We start from the raw sequence: 14,464 nt of genomic DNA on the forward strand, positions 1-14,464 counted from the left end.
ACAAGAACCTTCCTCATGAGTAGTCCTGCGTAGGAAATAAGCATTTATCTTTAGACATTCCACATCCTCTGAGTCTGAATTAGCTGAAGTAAATTCGAGTAAACATTTAGAGCGTTGCTTGGCAAAAAGTTATTTTTCTGGTAAATGTAAATTTCACACACATATGCGTAGTATACGATAGCTGAATAAATAATCGAACCAACCAATTCAATCAACCAACGAACGAGAACGAACGAGAACGAACGAGAACTCACAGCAAATAACAATTTGACGCAATTTATACTTTATGGAATATCTCGTAACGCATTTCGCTTTTATCATTATTATATTTTTAAAGTACTCCCCCTGGTTTAAGTGTCCCTTCTGTATGTATGTACAAATGTATAGTATTGTGCTGATGCATTCTGTGTGCTAAGTGGATGCCTGTGCTCGAACCGATTGGCTATAAAAATAAAAAGCTGCTTGTCCCCATTGCGTATGCAATGCATTTTAAATCCCCTGATTTCTCCGCCCTCCATTTCCATACCCACATTACCCATTACCATATGGTGCCAGCCGACTGCTTTAAGCCTATGAGGTTCCATTAAATTCATTTGCCTTTTAATTTCTTCTCTGTCCTTACTACTGGGCACCAGATGAGTGTGTCTTAGATCATGAAAATATAGCTTCAGTAGTGATTCTGTTAAAAGCCTTTAATATTTTTGGTATTGGTAGAGGTTAGAGCCTTTAAATGGACGTTTCAAAGATAGATCTTTAGTTTTACATAGATTTCAAAGGTTATTTCTTCGTTTGAGCAGAATTAAGTGGCAGATAGTAAAAAACTCGAGGCGATTTTGAGGATATGTGCCTACAGCAGAAGAGTCGGTGTGTCTAAGGTGGTTGACTTAGGGATTTCCTCCTATTTGGGCATTTCAGATATTGGCAGTTTCCTAGTGTTGTTTTTGGTGTGTTCGAAAGCTTTTGAAAATGGGGGCAAATGCCGTTATAATCTTAGAATAATATTGTTCGCAGCCAGATAGACTATAATGCAATCGTTGCCGGCAGCGGCTCATAAATCATTCAAACTAACCCATGGAAGGCAACTGTTTGCTCAGTCAATCCCATCTAAGACCCTCCTCCCCCGCAGACGCTCCACCAACTCGTGGTTATCTTGGGATTGGATTGTTACATTGACTTTTTGAAATGCAAATCCAATGCAGCCACAGATGCATGGCCAATGTATGCAAATAGACATGCCTATGTACACATTCTCAGGAAATCACATATTCAAAATGCTCCCATCCCGCCTCTCGTGATCGCTTCTCGGTTATTCATACAGGTCGGATGTTTGCGTTTAACTTTTTACATTAACTGTCATTTGGTTTATTTCACAATTTACAAAATGCAACTTAAACAATTGGATCTGACGTGAAGCAGGGCAGGGCAGGCCATGCGTGGAGGAGAGTAGGACCGCCAGCAGATGTCCTGTGTGTGTGTTTGCTCGGTATCCTGTGTCCTGGCTACATTTTACATACAGTGCAGTGGAAGGAACTTAACTAACTTACTGCGGTTGCAGCCGTTTCTCGGGCTCTTTAATTTGTTGTCGTGTGCTACACTAGAACTAAGCTTTGTTGCTGTTACTGCGGTTGTCGTACACTTGGTGTTTGCTCAGCTTGCTTTTGTTTCACTTGACGCTGCTGTGGCTTCACATTGCTTTAATTTCGTTTCATTTTGTTTGCTTGGTGTTTGTTTGTATCGTAAATTTATTTATGCAATTTTATCTCAATTTCATTTATCTGTTTTGCTTTGTATCGCTTTGCCTTGCTTTTGTTTTTGCCTTTTAGTTCTTGTTTTGCCTGGATTTTACATACACATAGTTTGTTTACAATTTTCTACTAGATTTAATCGGCGTCCGCGCGCATTCCCCGCACCTCGCCCACCTGCCGCGCCTTGTCCAGCTCCTCCTTCGTCTGGTCCTCGATGGCGCGGATATCCTCCATTGTTAGACCGTACCAGCGATCGGTTGAACAGAAAACTTGGCTGAAATGGGACAGGAGAACCGATCAGCGTCTGTATTTTCTTTGAAATATATCCTACAAAATTACAGGCAAGAAGTACAGAACTCCTAACCAAGCCACATTCCAACTGAATATTAAAAAACTTTCGGTTGGAATTTAGTTATACAAGCTCATGTAGCACATCTAAGCCATATTTATCTATTCCATTACATATTTAGTATTTAACTTTACTAAAAATAGTTAGAGTTCATTTCTGAAACCCCACAGACAAAAATGTGACGGATAAATTTGACCAATAAAGATGGTTAAGTAACTTTATAAAAATGGAGTATACCTATTTAAAAGTGTATTACAATACTGTGTGTTGGGATTATGATTGCATAAAAGTAGGCGTAAAATGCCATAGGTAACTAATTTCTAAAACAATTACCGATGGAAGTTTGTAAAGAGGCGGCGCTCCGATTTCTGGATAAAATTCTCTACTCTGGTCTGCAGGCCGAACCACTTAAACTCGCACGTGACCAGCTTGTAGCAGGTCATGACGGGATCAACGTTCTTTTTCCAATCGGGTCCCACCAGGGGACCGCGGCCCGTCTTCTTTGACTGGTAGCTGAAAGGATCATGGAAACATTAGTAACTATTTTCCCGGAGATTGCGCTCCTTTATCACTTACGTGGTTGGATCTTCATCGGGCTTGTAGTCCGCAGGAAGGACCGGATCGTTGGCAATGTCGATGTGCACCACATCTCGCATTTTCAGCTTATCCGGCGTCAGCTCGTGCACCTACAAAATTGAAAACCAGGGCAAACTATCTTAGAACTACTCACTTTGCTACTGATAAACGCAACATTTAAAGCGTTAACTACATACATAGACGTGCACATGGATCGATGGCGGTTCAGAACTACAAAGCTGAACAGAGCAGACAGCAAATCAAATGCAATATAAACAAAACTCACGTTCTCGATAGTGCCAATGTCATTTTCTATGTGTTGCGAATATACGTCTACTTTGAAGTTTTTATTCATATAACCAGGATTCTTAACCGAAAACCGAATGATTACCAAACCAAAACCAAATCAAGCCAAAAGAAGAGGGTGGTGGAATTTCGACAAAATCATATTGCAATCATGTTGTTGTTAGTTAGTTAGTTTTCACAATCAAATGCATGGATGAGATGAGTGGATGGATGTTGTGGAGAGAAAAGAAGAGAACACAAGTTAGTTAGATCATGCATTGGCTCCCCGACTTACATTTTCTGAATCGCCCGCATCGCCGACGTGCAGCGTGTCGATGATTATTTTGAAAGCCTCTTTCATAAACTTGGGATTCTAGAATTGTAACATAATCAGAGTAATCAGCGGGGTTCACTTAAATCCGTAAAGGAACCGAGGATTTCTTAGTTTCTTTTTGTCTGCCACATTGTAGATATTATTGTGTGACCCATATTTACCGTGATAATCGTTCGACAGTAGGGATAGGCATTCCATGCCTCCTCGTGGATCTCCAGAGATCCCTTGGGCGCCAATAGTCTAATGTAGGCTGGAACTTTTGATTGCAGATGGTAGATCTTATATGTGTATTGACCGGAATTGTATTTGCCACCTGCAGAGAACAAATTGATTACCAGGGGTTATTAATTTCATACACCGAAAGTGGCTTACCCAGCAGGGGGAAGTCTGTAAAGGGTTCGTTCTTTAACACCTCGATGCCCTCGCCGCCGCCCGTGTTCTCCTTTGACGCCTCGGCCACCGAGAATAATTGTGCAACTTGATACTGTGGGCGGGAAAGCAGAAAGTGGAGAGATGTGAAAGGTATGCCCTGCATAACGGCGGGCTTTTCCACCAGTTGACAATGTCCTTACCTCTTCCACAGTCAATGGCAAAGTCACTCGGCTGCAACGAGAACAAAAAACAATGGCTGTGTCAGCGACTGTATGCATAAAGGCTACACGATTTTAATTAAGTTTAATATAACAATTTTAATTAAATACCCGGCCGGTGCATAAAGGGCTGTTGATACCCTTAACTATGCATATATACGGGGTATATCGGGTTCAGTGGGCGAGGCGAAATATGAAAATAATTAACAATAGCCAGTGAAATGCAATAAACAATCTTTTTTATTTCACTTTAAAGGGAACGCTGTTCAGATCACTTTCAGTACTAAGGTAAATCGTTTTACCATTGTGCTTTGTGCAATCGATGGGGGAAACGTTGGCAAACAATAAATGTCAGCGGCCTTTCACAGAAATAGTTTATGGGTTGACTGCATACAATTTAATTTACTGCAGCGTTTGTCCTATCTGGATTGCTTCACAGTTCTATTCTGTCAATACTATAAACGACTCAATTCGATAATTACATAACAAGTAACTCAAACTGAGTATGGCTACTTGAGAGTTAATTTAATTTTGCCAAACTGTTGGGTTTACTTCTCTGCCTGAGATTGCCCACATTCTCATCAAATTTGCATAATTACAAGCACTCTACGCTGATTTTACAATGTATGTGCAACGAACTCAAGCCCCAAAGTATGCAAACAAACTATCTCACGGCTACTTGCAAGAATGGCCATTCACAACTTAATCTACAGGCAAACAATCGAAGTCGAGGGTCCTTGGCCAGATAAGATTGAAATTAGTGGTCTCGTTTTAACAGAAAGCATATCAAATAATTCAGAGGACCACTTAGCCATGTCTGGCGAAGAAAGTTACTTTCGCTGCACTATTTAAATGTTTTTAATTAAAAGCTTACATAAGTGGGCTTCGCATTGGCATTGCATAAAAAGCCTAAAAAGTGCTGGCAACATGAAAGTTTTAACAGCCTTTTCTGATTTTATTTGCATGCATATGCGAGGGGGATCTGGGATGCCCAGACCCCAAGCCACCCACTTCCGGACCACATACTCATCCTCTAATTACCAAAAAAGGTCGCCGGCTGCGAAAGGGTTGGGCGGGCAGGAAATGTTCTGGGAACGCATATAATTATGCCAGCCTTGAAACTGGCTCGCATCGCTTGACTTTTGTTGCGGTTTTGGCGGCGACAATTTAATTGCAAAAACTTTACCAGCTTCTGGGGGAGGAAGGCAGCAACGAAGAAGGAATGCTCTTCATGAAGCAGAACTGTTAGTATTGGTTTTACAGATAATTACTAGGCTAATGCAACACGGTAGGGTACAGTTTTGTCAAATGCGCCATGTGAAAAAATAATATTAAAAACAATTTGTTGTATCTTCAAGTACTTTTTTTATTAACTTATTGGAATCTATTTATTGTTGCTATTAATTTTTTGGTAAATATCTTAAACATCGTACATCTGAGTACCAGGTATATACAAAAAATATTAAAAAAAATCTATTTTTAAGTACCTTTCTTTTAACATTTGTAATCGCGTTTTGAAAGTCTTCTTCATCCTATAAGCATAATCTTTTCAATATGTTTAATGTTCTATACAAACTATTTTATTTCAAGGGAAGCCTACAATTTTCTTTCCAGAGAGTAAATTCCTTAGATTTTAAGCTAAAGTATGGCAGAAAAAATTAAGTCTAAATTATAAGTTTTTGGTGACTAATAAAAATGTAAGCTAAAAATCTTTGTGTTTAACCTTGCGCCCCGGGAATTTACCACGCTTATTTCGAAGGTAAAATTTAGCTACAAACTGTAATCCAAGAAAAGTCAACAGTCAACGGCTTGGCAAATGAAATATTTCCCGCCGAGTAAAGGCCAAATTGCTCACCCGGTGCGAGGGAAGCCTTGGCAAGCATTCGCAAGGTGCGAACTGCGAACTGCGAACTAGAGCTCCTTGGCCATAAAGAACCAGAACCTGGCTTTATGGCCTGTCATCCGTTTCTCGCCGCCCCACACATAATATAGTACACAAAACACAAATGCCAAACAATGCGACACAAGAAAGCACGACACGACTCGAGAACAATCAAAGTGACGGCACGGGAGGAAGGAGAAAGTGGGGTCGGGGTGGGGGAAATTCGGCGCTTTGTTGCCGGGTGTCTTGCAGACGCAATTAACCTTTTGGCCCACTGTTGACACTCGTAATGATGTGTTTCCTAATTGGCAGCCAACTTGAGCAACTGGTAGGCGTGGCACGTCGGGGGCAGGCTAGGCTTTAATGTGGCCCACTCAAAAGTTGGCAAACTACTCGCCGCCCCTGAAAAGGTTAAAGTTCGCAGAGCAATGCTTCATGGGGGTGAGGTGGCAGAGTGGCCCCTCTTTTTATGTTTAACTTTCGCCCGAGTTCATCTGGGGGATTTCCACAAACAGGGCGGGATGATTTAGGAGCGTGGTGCCCAGAAAAGTTAGAACTATAAGGGACTTAGACTTAGGGCCAGGTGAACCATTGTTGTGCGGCGTTAAATTGTTAATGAACTTATTTTGAACTTTACTTAATCATTGCATAATCAAAACGACGGCATTAGGTTCTTATGTACATTTCAAGTTCACTGGGGTGGAATTAAGACTTCCGCTTTAGATAATTGATTAAGCATTCATTAAACAACGAGTGTAGGCAATTGCTGGCGTTTTGACTTTAAAGTAACAGAAAGCTCTCCTGTCTTTCCAAGGGTGTAACTAACACTGCTTAAGTGATATCCATCTGAAATCATTCAATTATACGAAGGCATAACTTTTCTTTCCAACAACTTTCCACGCAGCATTTGTCGCTTAATCAAATCAGATTGTAAAACTTTTGCGCAAACAAATGGCCCATAAAAAATTTGCCTTCAGCCTCATTTACCAAACTTTGTTTCTTCGACAACAAAGAAGGCATATTATTACTGGGAAATGCTAACCAAACTCGTAAAATCTCGTAAGGCCAGAAGAAAAATCGTTAGAAAATCGCAAAGGGCAAAGAGAAGCGGAACGTGTTCTGTCACAATGAGTTAAGTAGAAATAAATAAATAAATTTCCATGAAATAGTCAAAACAACATCTAACTGGGTCGCATATCCGCAAATGCGGGAGATCAAACGATATGGACGGGTTTTCTGCCAGGGTTTTCCGTGAATCAGAGCACAATTGAAGCCATGAAGAAGTTATGCAAAAACGAAAACAGAAACATAAAAGAAAACACCACATATGAGGCGAGTGGAGAGTCGGGGAAGGGAAAAACAACAGCCAGAGAATATTGAGGAACTCTTAATGAGACCAAAGTTGCCGAAAGAAACACTCGGGAGACCCCGCATTCAGCCCTCTTTTGTGGCCATGAACGAGGGAAATTGTTGGCTCTGGCTGGCATAATTGAAAATGGAAAGTGATTGTTTGGGGCTCTGTGTGGCCGCATCGGTAAGTGGGAGTGTGTGAGGGGAAAGCTCTCGGCCAAGGCTCTTGTGCCGGCCATCACTGAGGGCCGCCCACTGGCCACTGCCCAGCGCCCACTGCCGCAATTGAAGGCCGGAGCCAAGTAATAATTGATTTAGCCGCAATAAAGATGTCACAGAGAGATTGCCCAGTGTACTCAATGAAATCAGAGCAACGCGCCACTCAAGCTTGAAATGAAAGCCTTTGTCTTGGACTACCTGAAAACAATGCTATTAAATGAAAAGCAGTCAACATATTAGGAAATGCTGATCTTACTTTGGAGTTGAAAGAGTGTAAAACATCTAACTTGGCCATTACTTATTTATTTTTAAAAATATTTTCTTTTTCACTTTTTTAAAACGTTAAAAAATTATACAAAATTACAATTTTTTTTTAATACTTTATAACTTTAAAAAAATTGTATTCTTTATAATTTTATAAGCCTTTTATACATTTCTTTCAAAAATTTAAACATTTTTATTTTTTTTTTGAAGTTCCAGAATTTTTAAACTGGACGAACAATTTCAGTTTTTTAAATTTAAAATTTTCAATATACCCTTTCCCCCTGAATTAAGCTGACAATATTATATGATAATATTTAATATGTAGCCTAATAGCGCTTCATTTTAAACGAAATTTCTTATTTGAAATTCGTTTTATATACTTTTTTTAAACATGAAGGCCAATCCAGGGCTTTTTTTGCTTTGCGGCTAACCCCAATGCGATTGTGGCATACTCCTCCATTTCGGAGCCCGCTTATGCTGCCGCTTAGCCGCAGTCACACTCAATTACCAACCATTTTCGAAACAACTGAAACCTCACACTCTACAAATGTATAATGAGTACAGTGCCGTTGCGAAGTAAAACTACGGACACAGCCCGAAAACCAAACGCTGCGTGTTATATTATCTCAGTACATAAAAAACACAAATGGCGGAACTAAATTGGAGCTCGTGCCATTTCCAAATTGATTGCGGGATGGTCGAACGGGGGCGGAGTGGGAAGGGAGGTGCTGTATCTGACGGATACATATGTGGGGTACAAAGTGAGCCAATCAGTTGGGGCAGTAAAAGTCACGCTACAGCTGCTTTATGAGTGCCAGTACCGTCGAGGACTGGCATTGAAAACAACAAGCTTTTGCTTTCAGAGATCAGTGAGAAAGGTTTAAAGTTGCACTCCATTATAAAGGGGGTAGATGTGTCGGTCCTAAGATGCGGACTAAATTTAGTGCAACCGTCACGTAGAAATACTTTGAAGTTGAGTTTAAAAAACCATTCAAAGTACAGGGAGATACATTCTTCACTTGCTACACAAAGCGAAACTTGCTCCATCCCAATCACCCACTTAATTGCATTAGTATTATCAAAGCTAATGGCTCGATTGCCATCAGACAGCTTAAACCGCACTATTTGTTCACGACCAATTGTTATTCCAAATCCACTTCCGACGTTTTCTATGTCAATAAATAAAGTGCCGCACTTAAAGCCTTATTGTAAACAATAAAACGCAATATCAGATAAACATGCAAAGTGCAGCCTCTCACACTCTGTTTTTGTTACATTTCTGCTGCCTTTAAATCATTCGGCCACTTTGGCCCCCTGGCCATTTAAAATTGTTTATCAACCTGCAGCAACCTGCTCGCTGGCACGCGCTGCCTTTATTTCCACCTTTATTTTTCATTTAATGATGGTGCTGAAATTTTCAGTGCCGAATGGTTTACATTCCAACAGCCGGCGGACGAAAAAATGCGAAAATCTGGCAGGAAAAAACATTTTGATATGCAAATGCCAAAGGCTTCGTGTGGGGATTACGACATCGAGAACAATTAAACATTAATGCCCCACCTGAAGATGGCCTGTCAACTTATGGATGTTTTTAAGCCTGAAATGCCGTTAAAGACACTTGCAAAGAGCTTCATTGTATGGCGAAACTCAGTGACCTTTAATGACCCTCATGAACTTAAAAAATGTCGATAAATTCTGCATTAAAATGTTCACTATGCTGAGTGCTATAGAAGTTCTATTAACCGAGTTTCTTTTTACTTTTGGCTGGTACTTGGATAGAAAAGATTTCATTACCGCCCTTTCATAAGACATTTTAAGTTAAGATACAACAAAAAAAAACACTTTGGCAACAACTTTAATGTAAAATAACATTTTTGACTGCTTTTTCGTGATCTAGGTGGTGCAACTTGGAGGATTCATTGTAAAACTGGAGTTGTAGATTAAATTTCTTTTTTCAATTGGAATTGTTTACAAAAGTTTATATAAATAATGGTATTCTTTGGTGTGACTAAAAATATTACACATAAATTAAAATAATTAAATTAATTAATTAAAATCTTGACTTATTAGAATTCTTTATTTTTTCACTTTAAAACCTTAACCCAACAATGTTTTTCTGTCAATTTAACGAGAATTAAAAGCTTTACAAGGCGCAAACACTTATCAATCAATTATCAGTAATAGTCTCTTTATACGCAATCAGCGTTCAATAATCAGATTGTTGAGAAAGATTGTGTAAAAGAACCACACAGAAATCGAAAGAAAAATGATAAGACGACGGGGATTGTCAGTTTGAGTTTCCATTTCGATCTCATGCGCAATCTGCTCAGATTTTCCTCGCTTTTCCGTCAGCTGTCGCAGTCGAAAGCAATTATAAGCCGTGCCATTTGATTTCAGTTTTTGGCAATTTCCGTTAATAAATTAAAAGTATGAGTGCCAAAATGGTTGGGAACGTGAGGCAGTTGCAAATGCGAGGCAAGTCACCTGGTGTTTCCGGACCAAAAGGGATGCCAGATTCCAGATGCAGTGAGTCAGCTTAATGGGTTTATGCAACGACCTTATCGCACTGAACAACTTGTTTGATTAAAATCGCAGGGCCGCAGGCCGAAAAGAGAGTTATGGACATAGAGAGAGGCGCAAAAGAGAGTGACTCACTGAAAAAGGCAATATCGACAACGTGGCGTCGCTGAGCGACTTCAAAGCATTATCTACATTTTCGTAGATACATTTTTTGGATGACTCAAAGGAGTTGCCAAAGCTAATTAGCGGTGGGAATTCTTGGTAAAATAAGATGGATTACATTCGAAATCCAACTTGAATCCAGCACGTTACGTCATCGCCACAGCTGCAAAATACCTGAGCTAGAGCGAGAGGGCCAGAGAGGTAGGGCGCGGGGCGTAGCACGGTTCTGATAAGAAAAACATTATTTTGTTGTTGCGGAAAATGCCCGCAAACTTAAATACAACAAAAGCAACTACAGGAGAGAGAAGAGAGAGAGAGAGAGCGTGAGAGGGTCGTGTCACGCCACGCAGTGAGAGAGTGAGAGGGGAGCGTAAAATCGATTTGTCACAAATAATTTGCGGCTTGCACAGCTTTTCGGGAATCTTAGCCCGTAATAATGACAGGTAAATGGAAATTTGGAAATTCTTGGCCTTCATACTCACAATTCTTTGATCTGCATCTTTGCCAATTGCTATCCGGTATTTTCCTGCTTGAGTCGCTGCGAGAGAGTACAAAATACAAAATTAGATTTAATGCGAATTCGCTGGCGTATTGTACACGCTTGTATGTACGCAGTGTATAACTTATTATTTCCAAACGTAAATGCACTCGGACCCGACGACGCTTAACCTTCGCACGCACTTTCTATATTTAATTTAGATATCTGCCAAAACCACCGAGGTGCTTCTGCTTCGCTGCCAAAAAGCGCTGCACCCGAACCTTTTGTTTATGTTTGCTCGCCTGTTTGGCCAAATTAGCGGCGCTTGGTCTGCCAACTTTAATTCTAATAGGATTTTCTTTTCCAATTGTCGGCTAAAAACACGAGTCATACGCACGCACACACACACGCACACTTGCGGGCGGAATATCAATCGCAATTTGTGCGATTTGCCGCTGATTTAATACTCAGACGATGACGTACAACTGGGGAATGCGTTAGGCCTGGTGACGGGATCTTTTCGCGCTGGCAAATCGGCGGCAGTAATAAATAAGTAATGAGTTTTTGTTATTAAGTTACTGCGTGTCGGAGCGGAGCTAAAATTCGATGTTCATGCAAAACACTTCGATTCCGATAGGCCGCGTATCGATTTTGTGCGGTCACACTTGGTGGTGGGCGCCGTGCGTCGCTGACCATCGATAGCAGCGTCGATGAGTCCAGGGATGGTGCGCTACCGATAATTGTTAGGGGAACTCCCGTTGCTCGGTTCAACGATATTTATTTGGACTCAAATTTCAAAACTATCTATATTCAAAAGCCTACTTGAAAAATAAAATCAAATTCTCTACAAAATTAGGAGAAAATTTACAAATATAGTTTGCCAACTTTACTGATATACAGTTAAAATACATTTTTCAATATGAAATAATACTTAATCTTATATCCAACAGACTAAACAATTTGAAATCAATATTTTTTAGCATCCAAATACAGACAATTATTTTCGGAACACTACTTGGCACACATCGATTTTGACCCCTTTTCCCAAAAAAACTATGTTCATTTAGCTCGGCGGCTCCGTTAGGGGCTCGGCATTGGACTCATCCAAGTTTCCATTTGTCGGGTCGTCCTCCTTGGGGGGCTTGGGAGGCATTTCCAGTTCACCGCGGCGATCTTCAGGCCTAACCTCTGGTTCGGGGGCCACGGTGACGGTGACCACTGGGGTAGCTGTGGTGTTCTTTTCGGGAGGTGGGTCGCGCTTCATGGCAGTGTCCACCCGCACGTGCATGGTGAACTTGATTTGACCCTTGCCCTGGAACTTGTCGTCGATGGGAATGTTGCGGGCCCAGACCTTGCAGACGAAGTTGACCTCGGAGTTGGCGGGCATGTTGTTCATCTGGACGGCCACCACGCGCTGCACGCCCGTCATCTTCTCGGAGGCCTCGTAGTAGGGTCCCGGAAAGAACACGATCTCGGGCTTGGGCCCGTGGATCACCTCGCAGGTGATCCAGATCTTCGGCGTGGGCCCGTACTTCCTCAGGGTTTCGTCCAGGCCCGCGGGCACTTCCTTGGGCAAATCGTCCTGCGTGTCGTACGTCTCCGGCTGGAAGCCAATTACCTTGTTCAGCTTGATAAAGACGCACGGCTGCCGCGACACGTAGCCCCACATCTCGTCCTGGTTGCACTCGTTGAAGAACTCAATGGCGTCGTCGTTCAGTTTGTTCAGGAAAGCGTCGATTCCGTCCGCAATCGGAATGACCTCGCCCATTAGGTGCTCGTAGAAGGAGATCGCGGTGGTGTTGTAGGGCACCATCGACAGTCCCGGCGGACCCTTCAGCCAGCGCGGCTTATGCGGATCGATGATCGCCAGCATGAAGATGCCGATCCAAAAGGCCACTATGAGGATGAGCAGGGTGTACAGGACCAGGTAGAAGCACACGATGCGGAACCAAGCCCAGGCGGTGCGCCCGAACAGCTTGTGCTCGTCTATGTCGAACACCCGCTTCGACCACGGAAGGTCCTTCTTGCGGCGCTTCTCCTGCTCCCTGCGGAACTGCTTGACCAGCTTGTACTCCCCGGCGGGCACCATCACGTCCTCGGGCATCCTGGTCTCTGATTCGGATTTCGCTTCTAGCAGTCAAAATATATTCGGAAATCGTTCTGTAGTTCTCGCCGTGACATTGAAAGCAGAGTAAGGTGGAAACGTCTTACTTTTAACAATATATAAACTTTCGATCGGAAGTAGTTTGATGTCGTTAATTCGACATTTTCGAAGGAAAATATTTGTGCTTCTTTAAAATAAATATTAAATTGTGAAACAACTCAGATTCACAATACAATTGAGTTACTACAGGTAGTTCTGCCCATTCTCAGCCGCCACACGCGTAGTATACACACACAGCAGTAAGCTGACAACAATCCACAATTGCATATATAACAGTCAGTTTATTGACATCCGGGTAATTCGTTATATCAAATGAAATCAAACACTGTTGTTAGAGGTTTTTTTCGTACCACTCGTCTAGGACCAAGGGAGTGGTTGGGTGAACGGGCGCCGTGCGACGAACATGAAACCTGACGGTGCCCATGTAGAACGGGATGTTCTTGGCCCACACCTGGCAACGAATATAGATGTCCCTGTTGGACGGTATGTGCGCGAACTGGACCCCTATGATACGCCTAAGGCTGGGATCCTCTTCGTAAGTGCTGGTCTCGTCGTCCGACGAGCGATTCAGAAAGACATTCCTCGCGGTAAACAAGTGTTCCGAGTCGAAAAAGCGCTCTGGCACATACTCGATGTGAATGTCCAATCCCTCTTCCTTCTTGAAACTGCAGTGCACCCAGATGCGGTTCGTGCGAGCCTCCGTGCCCAGATCCGACAGGTAGTTGTACAGCTCATCCGGCGCGTCATCGGGCAGGTCGATGCCGTGATCATAGGTGATCGCCTCGAAGCCCAGAGCCTGGGTGAGCTTCAGCAGGATGCACGGCTTGCCGGTGGCATAGCCCCAGGAGTCGTCCAGGTTGCAGGGCATCAGGCGCCTCTGGCCCTCGAGGCCATAGCGTTCCACCGCTCGGGACATCTGTCGTCGAATAGCGCCCAACTGCTTCTGGTTCGCATCGCCCCACAAGATATGCTTCACGTCGCCTTTCCACTTTCCAGGCACCGAGCTAAGTCCGGGGAACTTTTTGCAGCCCGGCATATCAGGCGGTATGTGGTAAGCCATCACCAGCAGGGCCATTCCGCCTGTGAAAGCCGCGAGCACCACGAAGAAGACGATGAAGTACAGCACCAGCTTGGCTATGCGGCACGGGGTCATGTCGGGCATCGCGACATGGGTGCGAATGGAGCGCCTGAAGAGGTACTCCTGCACTCGTCGATCCCTGCGCCGGCGAAGTCGTTCGACTTCGTAGGGTCCAGAGTACACTATGGCCTCGTTTGGCATGAATGAGAATGTGTTCCTTAAATCCTTTTGTTTAACAGTCTTTATAACCTTGAGGTTTTTGGGTAGGCTTGCTTTGGGCTTTACTTTTTTTCAATAAACAAAAAAAGTTTCTTATATTTGTATAACTGAGAATCATAAAGAGCCTAATATTTTCTAAATATGACTTATAAAAATTAAATTACATTATCGCGCGCTCTTCTCGATATCGATAAAAGTCATTCATAGGAACCCTCGTTCAACATGCAATGCTTAGTATTTTTAAAAAGC

At 42.5% G+C, this 14,464-nt stretch overlaps 3 protein-coding genes across 5 annotated transcripts; all 3 read right to left on the minus strand.

The window, feature by feature from the left end:
* Positions 1-1,326: 1,326 nt before the first annotated feature.
* On the minus strand, positions 1,327-11,410 carry LOC108031657 (phosphatidylinositol transfer protein beta isoform). Of its 3 annotated transcripts, none has more exons than XM_044090842.1 (9): positions 11,238-11,410; positions 10,759-10,814; positions 3,862-3,892; positions 3,662-3,773; positions 3,451-3,602; positions 2,957-3,037; positions 2,671-2,780; positions 2,428-2,607; positions 1,327-2,019 (listed from the first exon to the last, which is right to left on the minus strand). In XM_044090842.1, exons 2-9 carry the CDS (start codon positions 10,773-10,775, stop codon positions 1,881-1,883), a joined length of 822 nt encoding a protein of 273 aa, XP_043946777.1. In that variant the 5' UTR covers positions 10,776-10,814; positions 11,238-11,410; the 3' UTR covers positions 1,327-1,880. The 3 variants fall into 3 exon arrangements, with proteins under 3 accessions (XP_043946777.1, XP_043946779.1, XP_016960780.1); XM_044090844.1 differs by lacking the exon at positions 2,957-3,037 and adding an exon at positions 3,251-3,328 and having other exon boundaries at positions 11,238-11,408; XM_017105291.3 differs by lacking the exon at positions 11,238-11,410 and adding an exon at positions 11,036-11,166.
* Positions 11,411-11,625: 215 nt separating this feature from the next.
* Positions 11,626-13,009, minus strand: LOC108031226 (sodium/potassium-transporting ATPase subunit beta-1). Its single transcript, XM_017104462.3, has one exon. The coding sequence runs from the start codon at positions 12,856-12,858 to the stop codon at positions 11,818-11,820; it is 1,041 nt and encodes a 346-aa protein (XP_016959951.1). The 5' UTR covers positions 12,859-13,009; the 3' UTR covers positions 11,626-11,817.
* Positions 13,010-13,179: 170 nt separating this feature from the next.
* On the minus strand, positions 13,180-14,259 carry LOC108031257 (sodium/potassium-transporting ATPase subunit beta). Its single transcript, XM_017104496.3, has one exon. The coding sequence runs from the start codon at positions 14,195-14,197 to the stop codon at positions 13,250-13,252; it is 948 nt and encodes a 315-aa protein (XP_016959985.1). The 5' UTR covers positions 14,198-14,259; the 3' UTR covers positions 13,180-13,249.
* Between the last annotated feature and the right edge of the window lie 205 nt (positions 14,260-14,464).

The sequence above is a fragment of the Drosophila biarmipes genome, chromosome 3R, assembly GCF_025231255.1.
Source record: "Drosophila biarmipes strain raj3 chromosome 3R, RU_DBia_V1.1, whole genome shotgun sequence".
NCBI lineage: Eukaryota > Metazoa > Arthropoda > Insecta > Diptera > Drosophilidae > Drosophila > Drosophila biarmipes.